At 43.0% G+C, this 20,025-nt stretch overlaps 2 protein-coding genes across 4 annotated transcripts in view; one reads left to right on the top strand and one right to left on the bottom strand.

Moving 5' to 3' along the window:
- The window catches only part of GDAP1 (ganglioside induced differentiation associated protein 1), a 55,549-nt gene extending 53,053 nt beyond the window's left edge, over positions 1–2,496 (bottom strand). The window contains exons 1-2 of one of the 2 annotated variants that reach the window (XM_037039716.1): positions 2,290–2,496; positions 1,725–1,871 (exon numbers count right to left, since the gene is read on the bottom strand). The gene's annotated coding sequence lies outside the window, so the exon portion shown is untranslated. Of the gene's footprint in view, positions 1–1,724; positions 1,872–2,229 lie in introns of both variants that reach the window. The other variant, XM_037039715.1, reaches the window with a different exon arrangement.
- A 206-nt stretch (positions 2,497–2,702) lies between these two features.
- Positions 2,703–20,025, top strand: part of JPH1 (junctophilin 1) — a 92,625-nt gene continuing 75,302 nt past the window's right edge. For both annotated transcript variants that reach the window (XM_037039718.1, XM_037039717.1), the window contains exons 1-2: positions 2,703–3,259; positions 9,005–9,764. In XM_037039718.1, coding sequence (XP_036895613.1) covers positions 2,881–3,259; positions 9,005–9,764 — 1,139 coding nt within the window. In that variant the 5' untranslated portion in view covers positions 2,703–2,880. The remainder of the gene's footprint in view (positions 3,260–9,004; positions 9,765–20,025) is intronic.

Here is a 20,025-nt window from a genome sequence, read left to right as displayed (position 1 = left end):
TGCAGTGTATGGAAAAGATGCTATGACTGAATGTGTCAAAAGTGATTTGCAAAGTCTCTTGGTACTACTGATATTTTGGACAAATAATTCTTTTTTTAAAATATTTCATTTATTTATTGTGAGAGAGGGGGGAAGGGAAGGAGAAAGAATGGGAGAGAAACATCAGTGTCTGTTTGCTCTCTCATGTGTCCCCTACGGGGGACCTGGCCTGCAACCCAGGCATGTGCCCTGACTGACCCTTTGCTTCACGGGCCCATGCTCAATCCACTGAGCAACACCAGCCAGGACTGGACAACTGATTCTTTGCTGTGGGTCTTTCTTATGCATTGGAAGACATTCAGCAGCACCCCTGGCTTCTACCCACTAGAAGCCAATAACAGGAGAGAGCCGACATACTCAAAATCTCTACATCAAAAAAGATATTAGTGAAGATGAAAAAAGAGATAAACAGCCATATCTTTTATCCTCCCCAAATTTCTATACTTTACCCAGATGTATATATACCATGATCCTGCATGTATCCACCATAGATGGAGGAGACATCTTTTACAGAAACTAGAAACTCGCTCTGGGCTGTAGATTCCAGAAAATTTATCACTTGCGTGAGAGCTAATTAGGAAAAGTAAAAATCTTTCAACGTTTCCATCATGCTTGCAAACAAAAACGTAGTCTTTAAATATTCCTATGGGGCTCCAACACACATATGGGTAGGTCCAAAAAAATATAATCAAGAGACAAAGGACACTCTATGAAGAAAGCTAGTTTTAAGAGGGGGAAAATGTTGTCTTTGCAACCACACTGTTTCTCCTATGAAAAAGAACCCCCAAATAGATGGAGATGTGTTTACGTGAACTGCTGACCCTGGTGTGTCCCATAACAAAGAAATGCAGGTATGGCTCAGCTGCAAAGTCCTGGGCCCTCGTTTTCCCAGTGGCCTAAATCAATCCCCAGCCCAGGGTGAGATGCTGAGCAAGATGTGGAATTATTTCAGGCCACTAGGGTAAGCTCTATTCCTGGCAGCTCTGTAGGCAGTAGCATGGATGAGGGTTTCTAATTCCTTTTGGTGATTTGGTTCTGTGTAAACTGTGCTTTTTCCTTTTAGCATTTCAGACAGATAAGCAGGAAAGGCCCGCTCCAGTCCTGAGATGGAGGCAATCAAGGTCTATTTCAGTTCCTTTTCTGTGCAGTTCAGTCTACTTTTCCATGCTGCCTCCTCTAACACCTGTCCTTATATTTTTATCTGATTATCAAATATCTATGAAAGTTTGGCAGCCTCGGGTGTTCACTCAGTCATCCAAAAACATCTTAGCCTAAGGAATGCCAGGAATACTCTGCAAAATGTGTCCTTGAGAGGCTAACCTAAGACTCCTGGCTGTGGACCACAAAGAAGTGTCCCGTGGGCATTTGGAGGGTGAGGTTGAGACCAACCCCTCCTCTCACCAGAGACAATACCAGCTGATTGATTTAACTTGCCTGTTACCAATCTCTAATTCCTGACTTTGCACTGCACCCATAGTATACTCAGTTGTCATCGAAGGTAACAAGGGAAAAGCAACTCTTGTCATCTCCATATGGGAGATAGTGAAATTGAGGTTTAAAAGTGTAAACGAGTTGTTGAAAGTGGATTCAACAAAGCAGTGTTGTAGCTGGAGAGATCAGCTGACACCTGTCCCTGGTTTTGTAGGTCACAGACTCTGTAAATTTTAGAGCAGTGTTTTACTTACCATATATCTCCTTGAAAGCTTCTGTTTACTTTCTCAAACTGTGGATACCAGTGGAGAGGTGCCAGGTGTACATTCCAGACACTTACCCGATATACACAGACTGAGCCGGCTTGCCTGTTGGGTACACAGCTCCAAGCTAAAGAATTTCTAAGGTTGTTAGAACAAATAAGGCATTAGGGCGAATGACCTCTGATGTACAAGGAAATAGCCTATAAGCTTGCAAAGACAGATTTAAAACATCCTCTCCATTACTATAAATAAAAAACGAACCAATTGGTTCTGTGCTTCTTTTCAAACTGCGTTAGTCTTCCCCGCGTCTTCACTAAATAAATGCAAACACACGTGCTTTGAAATAGGTAGTGTCAAAGAACACCCTGCACAATTTTATCTAGGCTGCTACCGATTTATATACATATATCTGGAGGATATTAAGTCACGATGACAGTGGAGCATGACAAATGCAACAAAACACAAGTTTGAATGCCGAAAAAATGCAATTACAAACCTCATGCAAGCAAACACGCACACAGTAGTTTTCCCTCAACACACGTGTGGCCACACTTACAGGCGTGATAAACCCCAAGCACAAACCCAGGAGGCTCCGCCGCCCGAGAGCTGTCTCCAGGCACGCACGCAGCCGCGCCTTCATCTCCAGGTGGGGACTGTCGCTGCTCCCTGGGGACAGTAGCCCTGCCACAGCCAACCCTTTCGCAAGCACACGCGCACCCTGAGCCCCGAGCCAGAGAAGCAGCGGACCCGGGGCTGGGTGCTGGGCCCGGTGGGGCGGGAGCGCCGCGGGGCAGGGCCTGCGCGCCTGGGGAGGGGACTGGGGCGGGCACGGGGCGGTGCCCGGCTCACGTGGGCGGGCGGGAGCAGCTGAAGGTCCGCTCGGAGCCCGGGCTGTCCTCTCGCGCGCGGCGCTGGCCAGGGCGGCGGCGGTGGTGGAGGAGGAGGAGGAGGAGGAAGGCGGTGGCGGCAGCAAAAGCGGAGGGAAGGACGGGGGCGGCGTCGGACTGGAGCCGAGCGGCGGCGCGAGCTGCCCAGGGCGCGGTCCCGTGCTCGCCCGCCGGGCCCCCACCTCCGAGCTACACCCTGCCGTGCCCAGCTCTGCCCGCGTCCGTGCCCCCGCGGGGAGCGCGCCGGGGCTGCCCCCCGAATGACGGGCGGAAGGTTCGACTTCGACGATGGCGGCACCTACTGCGGCGGCTGGGAGGAGGGCAAGGCGCATGGGCACGGCATCTGCACGGGGCCCAAGGGCCAGGGCGAGTACTCGGGCTCCTGGTCGCACGGCTTCGAGGTGGTCGGAGGCTACACCTGGCCCAGCGGCAACACCTACCAGGGCTACTGGGCTCAGGGCAAGCGGCACGGGCTGGGGGTGGAGACGAAGGGCAAGTGGATGTACCGGGGGGAGTGGTCACATGGTTTCAAGGGGCGCTACGGGGTCCGGCAGAGCCTGTGCACCCCGGCTCGCTACGAGGGTACCTGGAGTAACGGGCTGCAGGACGGGTACGGCGTGGAGACCTACGGGGACGGAGGTGAGCGGCGTCGCGGGGGGCTGAGAAGGCCGGCGCGGGGGGCTTGGACTCCGCGACTGGGCGGAGGGGGTGGGGGCGAGGACGCGAGGCGCACGTGTCCGGAAACCCGCCAAAACACCTGGGCAGCCGCCCACTAGCCCCTGTTCCCGCCCTGGTCCAGAAGGTGCGTTGGGATGCAACTGGTGCGCGGGGGCGGGGTGGGGGGGTGGTGGGGGTTGACCTGACCCGGTTCTGAGAGCGGGCGCTGTGTCCACACCCAGGGCAGCCAGGCGTGAGTATACCTGGCCGGCGCCAACACAGCGCTGCCGCCGGGAGGAAGCGCCGCCCGGGAAGGTTGGGCTGGAGAGAGGACGCAGTCATTTGAGCCCGTCACATTACGTTCCTGATTCCTTCTTCTCCCGGCTGGGTTTGAAATCGCCACGACCGTGGAGTTAGAGCGAGCGCCCTGAGCTTTCGAGGTTGGCGGTCAGCGCTGACCGCTCCCAGATTGGTTTCATATGGAGTCGTATTTCGCTGCTGGTCCTCTAGTAGCCTAAAGATAGAAGCCAGAACCCCATAACTAGGATGTGGGGGAATGGCACCTTATTTGGGGTGCATTTGGAAACACCATAGCGATGGGAGCGGAGAGGCCACCTGATGCAGGTGCAGTCCTCAGGGTGTGGGGTTTTGTTCCTAGTTTTCATAAGGTTCCTTAAAGTATTTGGTCAAAACAATGGTAGTCTTTGTTGACCTGGAGATCTATAGACAAATTACCAGGAAAACATTTTAGAAATGAACACAAAACTCTATGTTTAAAAAAATACTATTGAGAGCTGTAGTCCCTGTAGTTAAGTTAGCAGCTGCTTTACTCCTGGAAATGACAGTGCCCAAAACTGACTTACGCTTCCTGTAAGGTGTAAACCGTATACTGGCTGTGAACAAAACTCACCTTATTTTAATATTTAACAAAAGAAATTATGTACAGTAGAGCAAACTTTTTCAGTTGGGTAAAATATACATTATTGATACAGGTGTCAGAACTTGATGAGTTTCCTTGTGTAATAAGCTGAGAAAGATGAATGGCTTATGCTTTGGCAATATACATTTTCTGATGATAAACATAATCGTAATTCATCGAAAAGGGTTGGAGGGGGTGATGTCACTTTTGGAATTATGCAGCTCAGAGTTGGAGGATATTAAAGAGATCCAGTTAAAAGTTTCTCCAGTCCAGTGCAACCCCAGTTAGGCCGTTGCTTGTATAAAAACTTACACAGTTTGTGTACTTCACTTACTCAGAACATGGGCCGTGTTCAAATGCAAAACGTCAGGATGGTAGGACTTGCTAAAAGGGGCTTCTTGTCTTCTTACAGTACAAAGGATAGTATTCTCATGGATTAAAAGAAAGAAAAAATATTTCTTGAACACTTTTACATGGGCTGCTTGCGTCCCAGTTCCACAGTAGTTCATCAGGGCCCTTGCATGTTTTGAATGGGCGTAGGATGCCTTGGTTGGCTGTGCTGCCAGTGCATTAGCTTGTGATTATGTTTCATGGAAGCCCCTGCTCTTCAGTGTAACGAAATTCCATGCTCAAATGTGGAACACAATATTTACTTTTGTGTTCCACATTTCAAAAATATTTATTTTTTAAATAAATAACAAAAAAATAATTATTTTTAAGTGTGTGCAACATTTTATAACCTTTTAGGAAGGCCATGAATAGTTTTCTTCAGTTTGGGAAGGTTAAAAATAAGTTGGTCTTCTTTCAACATTACAGATCATTGAACAAAATCTCTTGGTTTAGAGCATTCATTATACATAGTAATCAAAACACATACAGCACAGTTAAGGTCATCTCTGTATGTGTTGTGGAATCTCAAATACATGTCCGGGCTGACTGTATTTATAATCTGCGTCCTGTTTTAAAATTTGAAAAATTAAAATCCTTACAATGTGGCATCGCCATAGTATAGTGCTTTCCTTTTTCTACAAAAGAACAAAAAAAAATCTAATATGCTATCAGTTAGGAAGAGGAAAAACATCTCTTAAAAGTTATGATTGAGTGTTTTACTCTGTGCTAGGTGATTTCCTGCTTTCTTTCATTTGTCACTCTGTTTAATGACAAAGTCTTCAACCATAAAAGGGGAGGATCTAACTGGAAGTGTATGACCATTACTTATTTCATACAAAGGTTTTGGCCCTAATAGGCAATACCACTTTATATATTCTTACTTGACTTAGCTTGGTTTTGTTGTTGTCATTTGTTTGCCTCTGCACAACTATATGCCCATCCCTGTATTACCCACCCTCTGTCAGACTTAGGGGAAATCTGATTCCATGTATTTTGTGATAACATTAAGTTAGAGGAGAAGGGAAATAGTAATTCCATGTGACAAATATCATGTGATTTATTATTGATTTATGTATAATGTGTTGCTGAAGGGAAGTCCCTGAATATTAGAATAAATTGGTTCCATATTCACAAAACCCAAGTTGAGGTAGCCAGCATTTTTGGTGCATATACTGATCTGCTATACTTCATCTTTGTCCCCACCTGTCAGACAACTATTAGAAGTATCTAGGAAGACCCATCGTTAACTGGATGCATATATGAGCACACCCATCTGTAGCATAGAAACAGATTTGGCATACGACAGTCTTAATTTGACTGCAACTCATTCTGAACTGGATGCCTTCTACTACAAAATGGCTTTAGCTAGAAAATCAGCTCCCAGATGAAAAGTCAGAGAATTTAAAACAAAACCCATAAAAATCAGCTTTACACTTGTGAAGTCTGCGTGTCTTTAAGGAGTCAGGAGGATCTTAATTAGAGCTTTACCTGAGCATTAAATAAAGGCACTGGACCCCATGTGCTTCATAAAGACATAGAGGCCCTTTTTTCTACATTCACTGACTAAACTAAACGTATTGTAAATTCCAGATGAACAACTGACACGTTGACTGTAAACTGTTTCTGGAAAGACCATGGAGGAATCCTTCCATATATTGTAATTTAACAGAATAGAATGGAATGTAGCCACACTGTTCGTCTCGCCTCACCTACTTAACAGTTAACCAGAGACATGAACTTCCTAAGTATTATTGTTGCCTTAAACTGCTTAGATTTTCAAGCAATACTTCTTTGGAAATTCCAAATATTAGTTTTACTTTTGGATGTAATCTTTTAAGGAAACCAGTTGTTAACATTCCCTCAGTGCTAACCATTTACTAGGATAGTATAGTTGCGGTGTAGAAGTGTAACTACTTACTGATTCGAACAGCACCTTTAGATATTCTCCTAGCAAAATTAACTTGTCATTATGTAGGAAAGCTAGAAGGATATAATTTTAGTGTTTCACATTTGTTTAAAACAAAATATCTAAAATAAGGTGGTTTGTTTCAGTATGTGTAAGTCAGGTTGTATAACTTTTATCCTAGAATTTAAATTGTGTCTAGATAGGCAAAGAAAAAGTCAAAGTTGACCTTTCCAAGTAATTCTGTTACCTTCCCTGTTACTGTGGTGATGTTTGCAGATGGCTAGTATTCAGTAGGAAGTTTCTTACCCTATTGTGTTCCTTCTGACTGTCCTGCCCCTTTTGGGCTTACCCTTTTGAGAAAGCTATGGCCCACCTACCTCCTGAAAAGATCATGGATGTCAGGTTAAGACTTTCACATCTACCCAGTGTCTGACCCTCACAATACCAGGCCTACTTACTATTTCAGTTTTGTCCTTCTGTTTGTTTTGTGACAGAAATATAGCAAAACAAGCAGAAAGAGAAGATAGTCTTGAAATTAGTCAAAACTTTCGATTTGGGGGCCATTGTGGTTTTAACTTTAAAATATAGCCCTTGTTACCACAGTGACATAAAACAACTAGCGTTTTTGCTCAGAATTTTAAAATGAAGCACACACCACACTATGGACATCTAGACATGGCAATTTAAAATGACAACTGGCTTCAAGGTAGATCTGTAAAATTAGAAACAGAGGTAGAGCCAGAGTGTAATGATTTACTTTCTATGATCCTGTAAATTGTTATGAATACAGAAGAATGGCACCTTAAAATGTCCACATAGCTTTGTTTGGGAAGGTACTATAATTTTTTTTTACTTTGTACCCATTAGCTATAATGTGGTGTTCAAATTATTTTTTATTTTCATTTTTTCAATTACAGTTTACTAGTATTTTGTATTAGTTTCAGATATACAGTTAGTGGTTAGTCATATACATTATAAAGTGTTCCACCCCAGTATTTCCAGGGGAGATGCTGTAATTTAAATTTTGTCCTTAATGAAAGAAAATGACCTTAATTTTAAAAAGAAAATTCTAAGTTCCATAATTTTAACATTCATTTACTCCTGAGATTATTTCAAAAACTGTACCAGGTTAATTTTGAAATGTCTTTGCTAATTTATTTAGTAGGAAACCTTATTGAACATAAACACTTTAGATTAGAGGTTATCCTATTTCTGAAAAGGCATGATAATCATTGAGGAAAGTGATCTGGTATCATAAAGTTTTAAGGAACCCTGTCAAACACATCTTTTTTCTGAAATGAATTCCATAATGTTAAGAGTGAAAGGTTTCCTTTGGCCTTATCTTAGTTTTTCTGAGGGTAAATAGATATTATTTCTAGCCACCATAGCTTTTTACCATAAAGTTATCAAACACCTACAAACCACAGAACACACAAGCCATGAGTTTAGAAATTTCATGTTCTCTTAGGGTAATTCCTACTCTCAGTGCTCTTAATCCTTGCTGGGAGTCACAGTGCAGGGGCAGAGGCTAGGAAAGTGGCAGGAGAAAACAGAAATTTTGCAAATAATGTGGGACAAATCTTTGTTTAAATATGTATTTTTTAGGTAGAGTTGACAAAATGTTGGTTTCAGGCGTACAGCATAATGATTCCATACTTGTGTATCTTATGAAATGGTCTTCACAATAAGCCTAGCTCACGTTCATCACCAATAGGAGACAAATCTTATGCTTTTCATCTGAAAATACACAATGTTAAAACAAATTGCCCATTTTTCCATGATGGTTCACTCTATTCAGGATATATATTGTATTTGTTAAAATCACTCAACTCAGAAAGTTCCACCCAGATTTAAGTCATAATCCTAGATATTTTCACTCCCCCCCCCCACCGAAAGTCTGTTTGATGACCCATCCCTCAGTAGGTCCTTGATCTTGTTGTAATATTATACTGACAGATCTAAAAGTCATTTTTAGATTTTTTCAGCTAAGTAAGAGTAATTAATAGTAAAATTAGAATAAAATACACAAGTAGAACTCATTTCATCTTCTACTATGGCACTGCACTTTAATTTTTTTACATTGAAATTTTCTTTCAGTTTTTTGAATTACAGTTAACATTCAGTGTTACATTAGGTTAGGTATGCAGCTAGACACTTATATAATTTACTAAGAAGGATTTCTGCTATGTCGATTTCAGGGATGAAAAGTTGTTTTTCAATGATCACCCTTTGTATTCAAAAGTAGTGGTTTCCTTTGAAACTGGTATGAAATTTTAGATGAAAAGCAAAATGACCAGACTATGGAAGATCCTGTATAATTCCAAAATAGACACCAAGTTACAGGCTAGGGATTCCCAAATGAAAAGCGTCCAGTAGAGTTGACTGGGAAGGCTGTGGGATTTGACCTCGGGCCTGTCTGTCCTGCGCGCGCAGCTGCCCAAGTGCACGTCAGGTCCTGGCAAGATGGGGCACCTTCCTCCCTGTACTCATGGTGTGCTTTGGTCTCTCGAAGGTACCTACCAGGGCCAGTGGGCCGGTGGCATGCGGCATGGCTACGGCGTGCGCCAGAGTGTGCCCTACGGCATGGCCACGGTGATCCGCTCGCCCCTGCGCACCTCGCTGGCCTCGCTGCGCAGTGAGCAGAGCAATGGCAGCGTGCTCCACGATGCAGCAGCTGCTGCCGACAGTCCAGCCGGCACCCGCGGTGGCTTCGTGCTCAACTTCCACGCCGACGCCGAGCTGGCTGGCAAGAAGAAGGGTGGCCTCTTCCGCAGGGGCTCCCTTCTTGGGAGCATGAAAATTCGCAAGTCCGAATCCAAGTCTTCCATCTCCAGCAAGCGCAGCTCGGTCCGTAGCGACGCGGCCATGAGCAGAATTAGCTCCAGTGATGCCAATTCCACCATCAGCTTTGGCGATGTCGACTGCGATTTTTCCCCTATGGAAGACCACGTGGACGCCACCACCACGGAAACCTACATGGGTGAGTGGAAGAACGACAAACGCAACGGTTTCGGCATCAGCGAGCGCTCCAATGGCATGAAGTACGAGGGCGAGTGGGTCAACAACAAGAGGCATGGGTACGGCTGCACCGTGTTTCCTGATGGCTCCAAGGAAGAGGGGAAATACAAAAATAATATTTTGGTCCGTGGAATAAGGAAGCAGCTTATACCAATAAGAAATACAAAAACTAGGGAGAAGGTGGACAGAGCTATTGAAGGCGCACAAAGGGCAGCTGCCATGGCAAGAACCAAAGTGGAGATAGCCAATTCAAGGTATGTAAACACAGGGCGGGTGGCTTTGCTGGATCGTTCCACACAGCACTGTGTCAGATTGTGTTTGTCAGTCTGTTTGATTATGGCACCAAGTAGGTCCCACAGCTGCCGGAGTCAAAGGTGGCAAATGATTAAGCTCAATAGAAATATACCTACACTGTTCTGAAACTTTCCGTCATCAAAAAATGTTGAAGGTACATTGAGGTCCCCTTCCTATTATAAATTACTTCCCTTATCCTCAACGTGATGGAGTTCACACAGGCCGAGTGTTCATTTTCCCAGTCCAGAAAGTTACACTTATTTAAAAGGTACTCCTAAAGTACTGCCACGGAGAGGATGGTGCATCCACACAGAAACATGCCTGGTATGGATGAGTCTCTTTGTCCTAATATTTCAGTTCAAGGTGTGTACAACTCCCTCTATAAAATTATCCTGGTTTATAAAATTCAGATTCTGTTTTCTGATGCATTTTAGGTGAAATTGGCTTTGAGAAAGCCACTGAGATCTAGATAGGCAGAGGTGGGAAGTTGCATATAAAATCTAGCATGCATTCTTGAAAACAACAGAGGTCATGTACGTGGGAAAGGCAGAAGGACTAAAACTGCACAGTATATGCAGGAAAGATTAGATCACTGGGATATTCTAAGGAGGGGGTGGGGGCAGCTTGGGACTGACAGATGGGACTGTCCGTGTGCCAAGGTTGGAAGAAAGTAGAGCAGTAGAGATGAGCTGGAGTGTGGAGTGAGGAGCAGAAGGCGGGTGAATAATAGATTGAAAAGTAGGGTGTATGTTGGCATGGAAGGACTATGCGTTTGAAGTTTTACCATTAGTGGCTGGGTTCAGAGATTCAACAAGAAGGATGGAGAGAGCTAGTGGGGATAGAATTTTATTAGGAATGGATGTCATGTTAGAAAAAAAAGAATGACAATAAATGGGAATTTTTATTTTTAGGTTTATTTAAGTGGGTACAGACTGGCCACAGTTATGTGTGACTTGAGGCAGACATTTAGTATAGAATGTCAAAAATGCTTTTCCTGTTTTAGTAATATTCTCCCATAGAAGTAAACCTCCAAAACCACAAAATTAGCATGTCTTCAGGTTTTTATTCTTAGCATTGAATTAATTTCCCCCTCCCCACATTTTTTGGTTAAACATGAAATTTGTGATATTTAAATTCTTTATGTACAAAAAAGTGACAATTTCATGTGGTTGAACCTAATACTTCCAGGCTTTTAGAGGTTTTGTTGTTTTTTCCTTTTAATGCCCCTACTTGATGGCTACTGTTTATTTCTGAGTGTCTGAAACACTGCTTGGAAAATAGATTTTGCACTATTTATATATTATATTAATACATGTTATATTAAAAGTATTCAAAGGTTACCATTATATCTCAAACCAGTCATTTTTAAGGAGATTTTATTTGTTTTTAAGAAAGGTGAAAGGGAGAGAAATATCCATGTGAGAGCTGAACAATGGTTGGTTACCCCTCATTTGTATGCCCTGATCAGGGACCAAACCTGCAGTCCAGGCATGTGCCCGACTGGAAATTGAACTGGTGACCTTTCGCTTTGCGAATGATGCCCAACCAAGTGAGCCACACCAGTCAGGGCAAACCAGTCCTCTTTCAAAGTTAGTTAATCAGTACGAACTTTTATGAAGGGTCTCTCCTTTCTTCTCTGCCAAGCATCTTTTGTTTTAGATCTTAGTTTTGTGTAATCACCTAGCAATGCATCTACCTGCTTTTTCATTTGCTTTGTAGATACTTGGCACATCCAATCTTGCTGGCTTCCCTGGCCCTCAGCTGACACTAAATCTAATCACACACCTTTCTTTAATCCCTGGCCTCTAATTTTAAACATGCTCCCAAATTCACCCATTTTATTTTTACCTTACAACCTAGTGATATACTACAGGCAGTTCAATCTTGACAGGTGGAAAATAAACCTTTGCAGAACAGTCAAGCATCAGATGACTCTCTCATGCTTGCTGTAATTACTGACTTTATCATTAGTTGGCATTGGAGGAATCTACATAAAAGGGAACCATTTGTGATGTGAAGCTGGTCTCTGACTATCCTAGTATCATAAAACTCTTTCTTACCCAAGCCCTAGCTATGTTCTTGCTGCTGAAAGTCCTAGGGATGCTATTATGTGGTTTGGGAATATTGTATTATAGTTTATAATTAAGAATCTTTCATTTAAGATGTTATACTTGTAACTAGTTACCTTCTTAAAGAACTTCAGTTAGCTATTCCAAAAATGGTCAGTTCATTATGCTAACTGAAATAAGCCAGTAACAGGACAAATACTGCATGACTCTACTTATGTGAAATATAGGAAGTGGTCAGACTGATAGAAACAGTAAAATGGTGGCTACCAGGGCCTGCATGGAGGGGGACATGGGAAGGTGGGGTTCACCAGGTGTGATTCCAGGTTAGCAAAATGAAGAAGTTCTAGAGCGCCATGTACAACATTGTGTCTGTTGTACACATGCTATTATGCACTTGAAATTGTGTTAATAGCGTAGATCTCATGTTAAATATTCTTACCACGATAATAAAAATACTCTTTGGATGACACACTAAAAAACCCACTCAATTGACCCTTTCTGTTTTACTTACTTTCACCCTTTTTGTCCCCATTCCTTGCTTTAATGACTACTTCAGCTATAGAGCTTTGCAACTTGTTTTTTGTGGGAAGTAGCTGAAGGACTAGCATTCTCTCTATACTTGTTCTGAGTTTAGAGTTCTACATTCTTTTTTTAAAAAGTGTTTTAAAGGGGAAAAAAGGTTTTGTTAAGTTTGGGGAGCTTGCTGCCTGGGAAGGACTTCCAGCTGTCCTCCTCTCATATCCCTGGCTCTTTCTAATGCCTGAGTGTCCTCTCAGTCCTTCTGGCCCCTCTCTTAGTTGCTGTTATTAATGTTTTTGTTTTTAAAACTATCAAAAGTTTAAGAACATAGACACACTCCCCCTCTGCCCCCCTCTGCCCCCGCCCTGGTGATGACAGAGTAAGAACTTGAAAGTGCCACTCTGCAGCTGCCACAGTTGAAATGAATAGTTCATCTTGGGCAACAAAGGATGACCAATTAATAGTCATTGACCATTTCAGTTTGCCACCCACGTAGTGCCAGTCATTTTTCTATTGTTGTCATTTCTCATGCTATAGAGCTTTTGTTTCTAAAGCATCAGGGAGATAAATGACTTTCGTGCCGTCACCTCATTTCTTCTGGGAGCAAAGCCTCAGGTCAGTGCCGAAAATGTCTCCTCCGGTAACACCTCCCCAGGGGAATTGGGAGGCACACAGTCCCCATCCTAGGCCCAAATAGTTAGGAAAACAAGGTAGGTCTGTGGACTTTCCCGTTGCTTCTTTGAAGAGGACATGGTGTGTCTCCCCAGTAAACACACAAGAGGCTTATTTCTGAAGGCTTTGTATGGCCGCTGTGTAATTGTTACAGATCAGGGAATATGAGATGACATGAATCAGCAGAGACTGGGAATAACACGGCAGGTACAGAATTAGGAGACACCTGTAGGGACCAGCAGTTGGCACTTAGTTAGAACTATAAGGGATGCTTATGATTTGCTGACCTCCTATCTAACTTTTCCTTAGTTTCTGGTCTATTCCCAAAAGTACTATGTTGATAAGAATTAACAAAATGTTTTATTTCCCTCTTGTCTTGGTCCCAAGGATAGAAATCATCACCTGGAATTGAGAAAGATTCTCAATCTTTTTTTTTTAAGAAATGTCCAAGAAGGAGCACAGCAGGTCAGACATGTCAAGCCCCTCCCAGCCAGACACAGAGACTGGGGCCCTGTCCAGGGTCACCCCACCATCCTTGTGGTTTCAGTTACATTTCTCATTCCCTCATCACCAGTCATTACCTAGGAGAGACGTTCAGATTACCGTTCCTTGAGAAAAATACTTGAAAGAAGAATTTAAAGAATTTAATTCACTTGATTGAAATAGCAAATAAGTGGCCCCTAGGGAAACACCCTTCCATGGAAATGAATAGATCATTCAGAAAGAGCTATAGACAGAGGAGGAGCACTGTAGGTTCTGAGCCTCAGAGGAAACACTGTAATTATTGTGCTAGAATACAGAAGTGGGATGGTGACAGGACAGGAGAGAGCCTGTCTAAAGCAGCGACAACCGTAGGCCTTTGCTTGTACTACCTTCATTCATCAGGTTAGAAGGAAGAGAAAGTGGGAAAAAGGAGTGACCAGCCTCACAGAAGCTATTGGGATATGTGGCTGGGAGCCCCCAGAACTACAGTGAAGTGTCAGGGATGGGACAGACCAGCCCATACAGTGGGGTGGTGCTCCTCCCATTAGTCTGCGTGAGGACCTCTCAGTGCCCTAGCAGGTGGTAACAGCCCCATCCAGGCAGGTAATGATAGCAGGGAACCTGGGGCTGTCTCCTGATCTGCTGGGCTTGTCACAGGGTTACGGGAGCAGCCAGGCAGATGGTGGAGGGCCTCCAGCTCAAGGGCTCTGGAGCTCAGGTGGATGCTGCATCTGCTTCTAGAACTAGACACGGTGTTCCATGTTTGCCAATTTTTGACTTCAATATACAAATGACATAGTTTGAGGTGAGGGCTCCATAGTTCAGGGGTTAGAGCACTGGTCTTGTAAGACTGACATAATAGGAAAAAATCCCACAGGAAAAATGTATTTCCCATACTTTTCTTTTAAGATGTATTACTATTCTAAACCAATCTCTCCTTTCCCTCCAAGCCCAGAATAAGTTAGCCACAACACCTTCCTTTCAGTTCTGAGGGCCATCTGCTGAGCCCTTTCCTCTGACCAGCACCCTTGCCCAGCTCCCGGGCCTCTCCCAGGCTGCTCCATCCTCAGGTTTTAGGCATAAAGCCTCTTCGTCGCCAAGGGTCTCCCTAACTCCACGTCCTCCCACTCCATTGCCATCCTCCTGGTCTAAGTCCCCCAGTCGTCTAAACTGTCATGGTATTTCAGCATATTTGTTCAATATCTCTTTCTCCAACTAGATAGGAAAGCCAGACCCTGCAGGCGGCTTCTCTCACTTTTGTATACATGCATCAGGGCACTGCCATAAGACCTCTAGTAAATATTTGGTGAGTGAGTGAATTAAATCCTCATACTTAGGGTATGAACATTGCCAGTGTTTCTAACTCCATTCTGCTGGACCTTTATAAACCACAGTTTTAAAGAAAGAAACATAGCTCTCATAATTCATCATACTGTGCTCTAACAATAGTCAAGGATGTGCAGAAAATGCAGAAGCATGTTTTGCAATACTCTTTTATTTAATTAAATCAACATCATTAAAGTGTCAGAAATAAGGCAGGGCCAAGAAATAAGACCTTCAGGTTAAGCCACACTGTTATCACCATTCCTCATAGGTATGAGCTGATCCAGTGATACGTATGAGTACTTCCTGTAAGCAGATACTGCACCTCCAGGAAGTCACCTTACTGAACTATAATAACATTAGCTCATCCGACATATTGGACATCACTGACATAGGTGAGAGGTCAAGACATAAAGAACTCATTGCCTTTTTCAAATCTAAGTTTGCTGAATGTTCATCGGACTTATTTTTCCTCTTGAAAGACTTTCTTTTCTTGCCAATTTAGGGTTGTTTTTAAAATTCTCAAATAATGGTAGTCAGTAGAACAGTCCCTCCCAAGATTACTTGATTTGCTTCGTACTTCGCTTAGTAGTAGTGAACACCCAAAGTCAAGCATGAGTCAGTGCACGTTATGGATCCTGCTGAAACTCACTACCACCGGTTTTAGGAAAAAGCTTAACTTCTGCCACGGTGTTGCGAAGGGGTGGGAATTTGAAGTTCTCCAATTCTGTTGGACAAAAGGATTCTCTTTCTCTTTTGCAAATCAAAAGTGTAGTTTGTATTCTGTCTTTATTTCCTTTCTGTATTGTTCTCACATCTTTGAAAACTATTTCAGATTACTTTTCCCATGAATTCTTTGTTTCTTCTACTAGAGCTCTGGTTAATTTTCTATTTTTAGCATAAGTAATCTTTACGGGAAAGTAAAGTCCTTGTAATGCCTTACAAGTCATTTTAATGAAGAGGCTGTTAAATGGGTAAAAAAATTAGGGATGAAATTACCTAATGTGGGAATTTATAGCTAAAGAGTATTATTTTCTGTGGTTATGCCATCTGTGTTCCTCCTCTCTGCCTCTCTGCCCGTTACCCGTGCCCACCCGTTATCATCAGCCCTTCTACAAACTAATTCCAGAGCCTTGGTTAAAATACTCAAACTCTAAAGCCCTGGCTGGTGTGGCTCAGTGGTTTAAATGCAGGCCTGTGAACCAAAGGGTCACTGGATCAATTCCCAGTCAGGGCATGTGCCTGGGTTACAAGCCAGGGGGTGCATGAGAATCAATTACACACCGATGTTTCTCTCCCTCTCTTTCTCCCTTCCTTCCCCTTTCTCTAAAAATAAATAAATAAAATCTTAAAAAAATACTCAAGCTCTGAGTTACAAAAAACTTACCATGAACGAGGACTGATATTTGCTTCTTTCTTCACAGGGGTTTGGAGGGGAGTTTGTAACAGTTGAATGAGAGAGTGGGTGTCACAGGGCTTTTAAACTGTAAATCACTAGACAGAGTTAATGTTTCCGAAAGCACGTCAACTCTGCAAGTACCATTCCCCCAAGGAAAAGCCGATAGAAGACCAAGAAGCAGACTGGGATGGAGGTAAAGATGGGGGACGGGGAGAGGGAAGGCAGGTTTGGGAGCAGAAAGAGGGATAAGCAAGAGGAAAGGAGTTAATCCCCCCAGCTTGACTACTGTGTGCAGACGTGAGCATATGTCAGAACTCACCGGCTTCCCAGCCTCAGATCTGGGTGAAGTCAATAGACTGTCAACAGGTAATTATACTTTTTAAGAGAAAAGAAAATTAACAGAGAAATATATATTTTATATATTTTTTGGTGTATGTATTTTAAACTACAGTATAGGATAATAAAAATTTTATCTTTAGAGCATTTAAGTATGTTAGTATAGGTCACCAGTATTCTCCATTTTGTATTGCACATGAAAATGTAAATGCATTTTTCTCCTCTTTATCTAAGAGCACCCATTCCCATGCACAAAAGTGAGGAGACCGCTCTGATTTCCTGATTTTTTTTTTTTTAGAGAAAGTCATGCTCCTCTGTCCCAAGGGGCCCAGGACAGAGCAGTCACTGAGAATTCTCTGTATGGGTGTGCAGAGGGGGCAGCAGAAACGGGAAAGATTACCTGGGTGGCAGCTCAGCGCTGCCACCGGCAGAAGACAAAGCTAGGATGTAATAGCCCCCAGAGGTTTCACTGGGGACACAGAAATTCCTGGCCCAGCCCCTGCCCTTCAACTCTGATCTCTATCACCATACTGTAGGACAGGTCAATGCACAGTAAATGGGAACATACTGTGTTATGAGAACTTTGTATTATAAAATGTCCTGAGGCTATCTTGTTTCTAAAGATCTTTCTTTAAAAAACTCTTCGTCCAGCCCTTCCAAGTCCAGGCCCGTTCAGAAACTGTGCGGCATGGAGGTGTGCATGTGTTATAATGATTAACAGGTCGGTTCAAGCAATACGGTTTGAGTGAAAATTAGTCTTAGGCCATGAAATAATGCAGGGGTCACACAGTGTTCCAAACCGTGGGGCCACATAAAAACATACTTTTTTGAACCTGGAATCACGTAGGCATGACTTTCTACTTTGGTTTAAACAGAGAGGGCAAGGAGAGGTGCATGTGCTATGAATGGGATGAGATAACACTCAATTCTGTAGAAATCTATGTGGCGAAAACTGGAGGAAAAACAACAAGGTTGATAATAAGCTAAGTTTGGGAGCCCCGTGTTGGCCTTATTTTAACTATAGAAATCTGGGTTTATTTGAACAATACAAACTCCAACAGACCATCATATTTAGCTCTGATATAGGATGTTTTCCTGATTCTGTGACTATGAAGCATTAAAGCAGCAGTTACATTTTAGTAAAACTGCATTTGTGATGAAAACCCCCTACCATAATGTTTTCCGGCAAGCCAAAGTTGTGATGGCATTTGTGGTTCATCTTGTGTACTCCATGTAAATTTCAGCTTATAGAGAAACTCTGTTTTTGGGCAAGTGGCAAGTTCTTCATGCATCTGACGGAACTGGTGGCCTCCTCCTCCAGGCAGCCCAAACGGCCTGCTCACGACTTTCCATTATGGATTACGCTGACTGCCAATCTCACTCCACTCAAGACACCACTGGATGCTTGCAAGACCAGTGCCTAGCAAATCTTTGAGATGCTTTTCTTATTATAGATGAAATATGAACATTGTGTTTAGGAACAAGATCCAACAAATGCCAAAGGTATTTATGTAAGTCACTCAGCTTTAGTACAACAGCCTCTTGGGAATTAACCAAATAAGCTTTTAATAATGTTGCCCTTCTATCTTAGTTGGTGTTTCACATTTATTTGCATAATATACTCCATTCAAAATAAGCTTCTTTATCAGAAATTTAATTAATATGTAAGGAATCAAGACTGCCTCCAAAATAGTGCAACTCTTTGAAGTCCAATCTTCTTAGGATTTTCCTGTGTGCCAGAAGAAACTTGCTCAAGCCAAGGAAAACACATTCACTTTCTAGCATCTTTAAAACAATAACTTATGCCAGAGAGTAACAAAATATTTTTAGTTTTTAAAAATTTTTAAATAAGGTAAAAATTTTGCCAAATTTTCTGTAGCAAGTCAATTAAATTTTGATCTCAATTGCTTGGTCAAGAAGTCCCTGTCTGTTTAACTTTTTACATGATGCTGGAGCTTTGTTGAATCAGTGTATCAAAATTTTATACATTTTCTCCCATCCATTAGGGGCCAGGTTCGAGCTTCATGTGGTGAGCCAGTTAGTCAAAACATGCTGAGATATCCCATAAAAGCTAGAGCTTAGGGTTCAAGAGTGTGAGGGAGGAGCACCAGACGGATCCCGCCCCCTCCTGCTCATCCCAGTGATTGGAGAATCAGTTCGGCTCTGTACTGATCGATTACCCTGTAAAGGTGCAAACGCCCCGAAGGATAACACTTTCAGCTTTTATCCATCATCAGTTAAGTTGCTAGTTAGCATTCTGGTTTGGATTTTCAGAAAAGACACATACCAGCCCATTTGATAAGATTTGTTTCTTATTTCAGTGAAATATTGACTTCAATCATTCTTTGTAACAATTGATTGCATACTATGTATATAAAATTATGACTGGAACCCAGTGGTTTTCATTATAGTCTGGATGGGACAGATACAACAGTTTCCTGTCGGATGATTGACACCTTGCTATGAGGTTAGGTGCCCATAGGAAGAGCTTAATCATAACCTGGGGCTGGAGGCATGATTCTGCAGGTGGTTGTCAGCATGAGAACCAGAGGATGTGTGCATGTTTTCCAGAAGATGGAGAGGGTGCAAAGAACAGTGGCCCACGTGTACTTGGGGTATTGTGAAATGTTTGGCATGGCTGGAAAAGAGAGTGCTAGGTAGGGATGTTGACAGATGAGGTGAAGAAACAAGCTCACTGACCCATAACAGGGAGTTTGGACATTGTCTCAAAGACAGAGGAGAGCTTTTGATAGTCTTAAACAGTGAAATTACATGACCAGATTTAGAAAGATCACTCTGGTGCAGCGAGGAGTCAGAAGCAATAGAACTGGGGGAAAATTAAGTGGTAACCTGCTAGCTTGTGGTTTAAGGAAGGCCCCATGCCTGAGCTAAGGGATACAGCAGGGATGGAATAAAAGGGAATGTGAGGTGAGAGCCTCCTGCACAGATTCAGTAGGACTTGATGGCTCGTCGAGTATGTGCAGCAAACCTAGGAAAGGAAGAACCAGTGTGATTCTGGATGGCCAGCTAGATGGATGGTGGGCCTGTTTACTCACAGAGGGACCCAAGAGGAAGGTACAAGTTTAGAGAGGAAGATGAGTTTGGATTGGATTTTTGACTTCTTGAATTTTGAGGTACTGGCCCAAAAGACAACAGGGATCAGGGCCTTGGAACTCGAGAAGATGTGCACTGTGCATGTGGAACTCAGACCAGAACTCTGAGAAACAAAGATACTTACGAGGCACGCCAAGAAAGGAACCGTATGTACATGATGTTAGAAACAGCTCTTTTTAAGAAACACAAATAAAGCAGTTCTCACTTTAAGGGACTGGGAATCTGTTGCCTTTGAATAATGCAATTCAGGTATCAGAATGTCTGCACTTGAATTTGTGAAATTTATGCTTTTGAAGATTTGTGCTC

This window comes from Sturnira hondurensis, unplaced genomic scaffold, assembly GCF_014824575.4.
Source record: "Sturnira hondurensis isolate 20B ecotype Veracruz unplaced genomic scaffold, ASM1482457v3 Scaffold0025406, whole genome shotgun sequence".
In the NCBI taxonomy this organism is placed as follows: domain Eukaryota; kingdom Metazoa; phylum Chordata; class Mammalia; order Chiroptera; family Phyllostomidae; genus Sturnira; species Sturnira hondurensis.
Note: the sequence above shows the minus strand (reverse complement) of the source record. Positions and strands in the feature narration are given on the sequence as shown.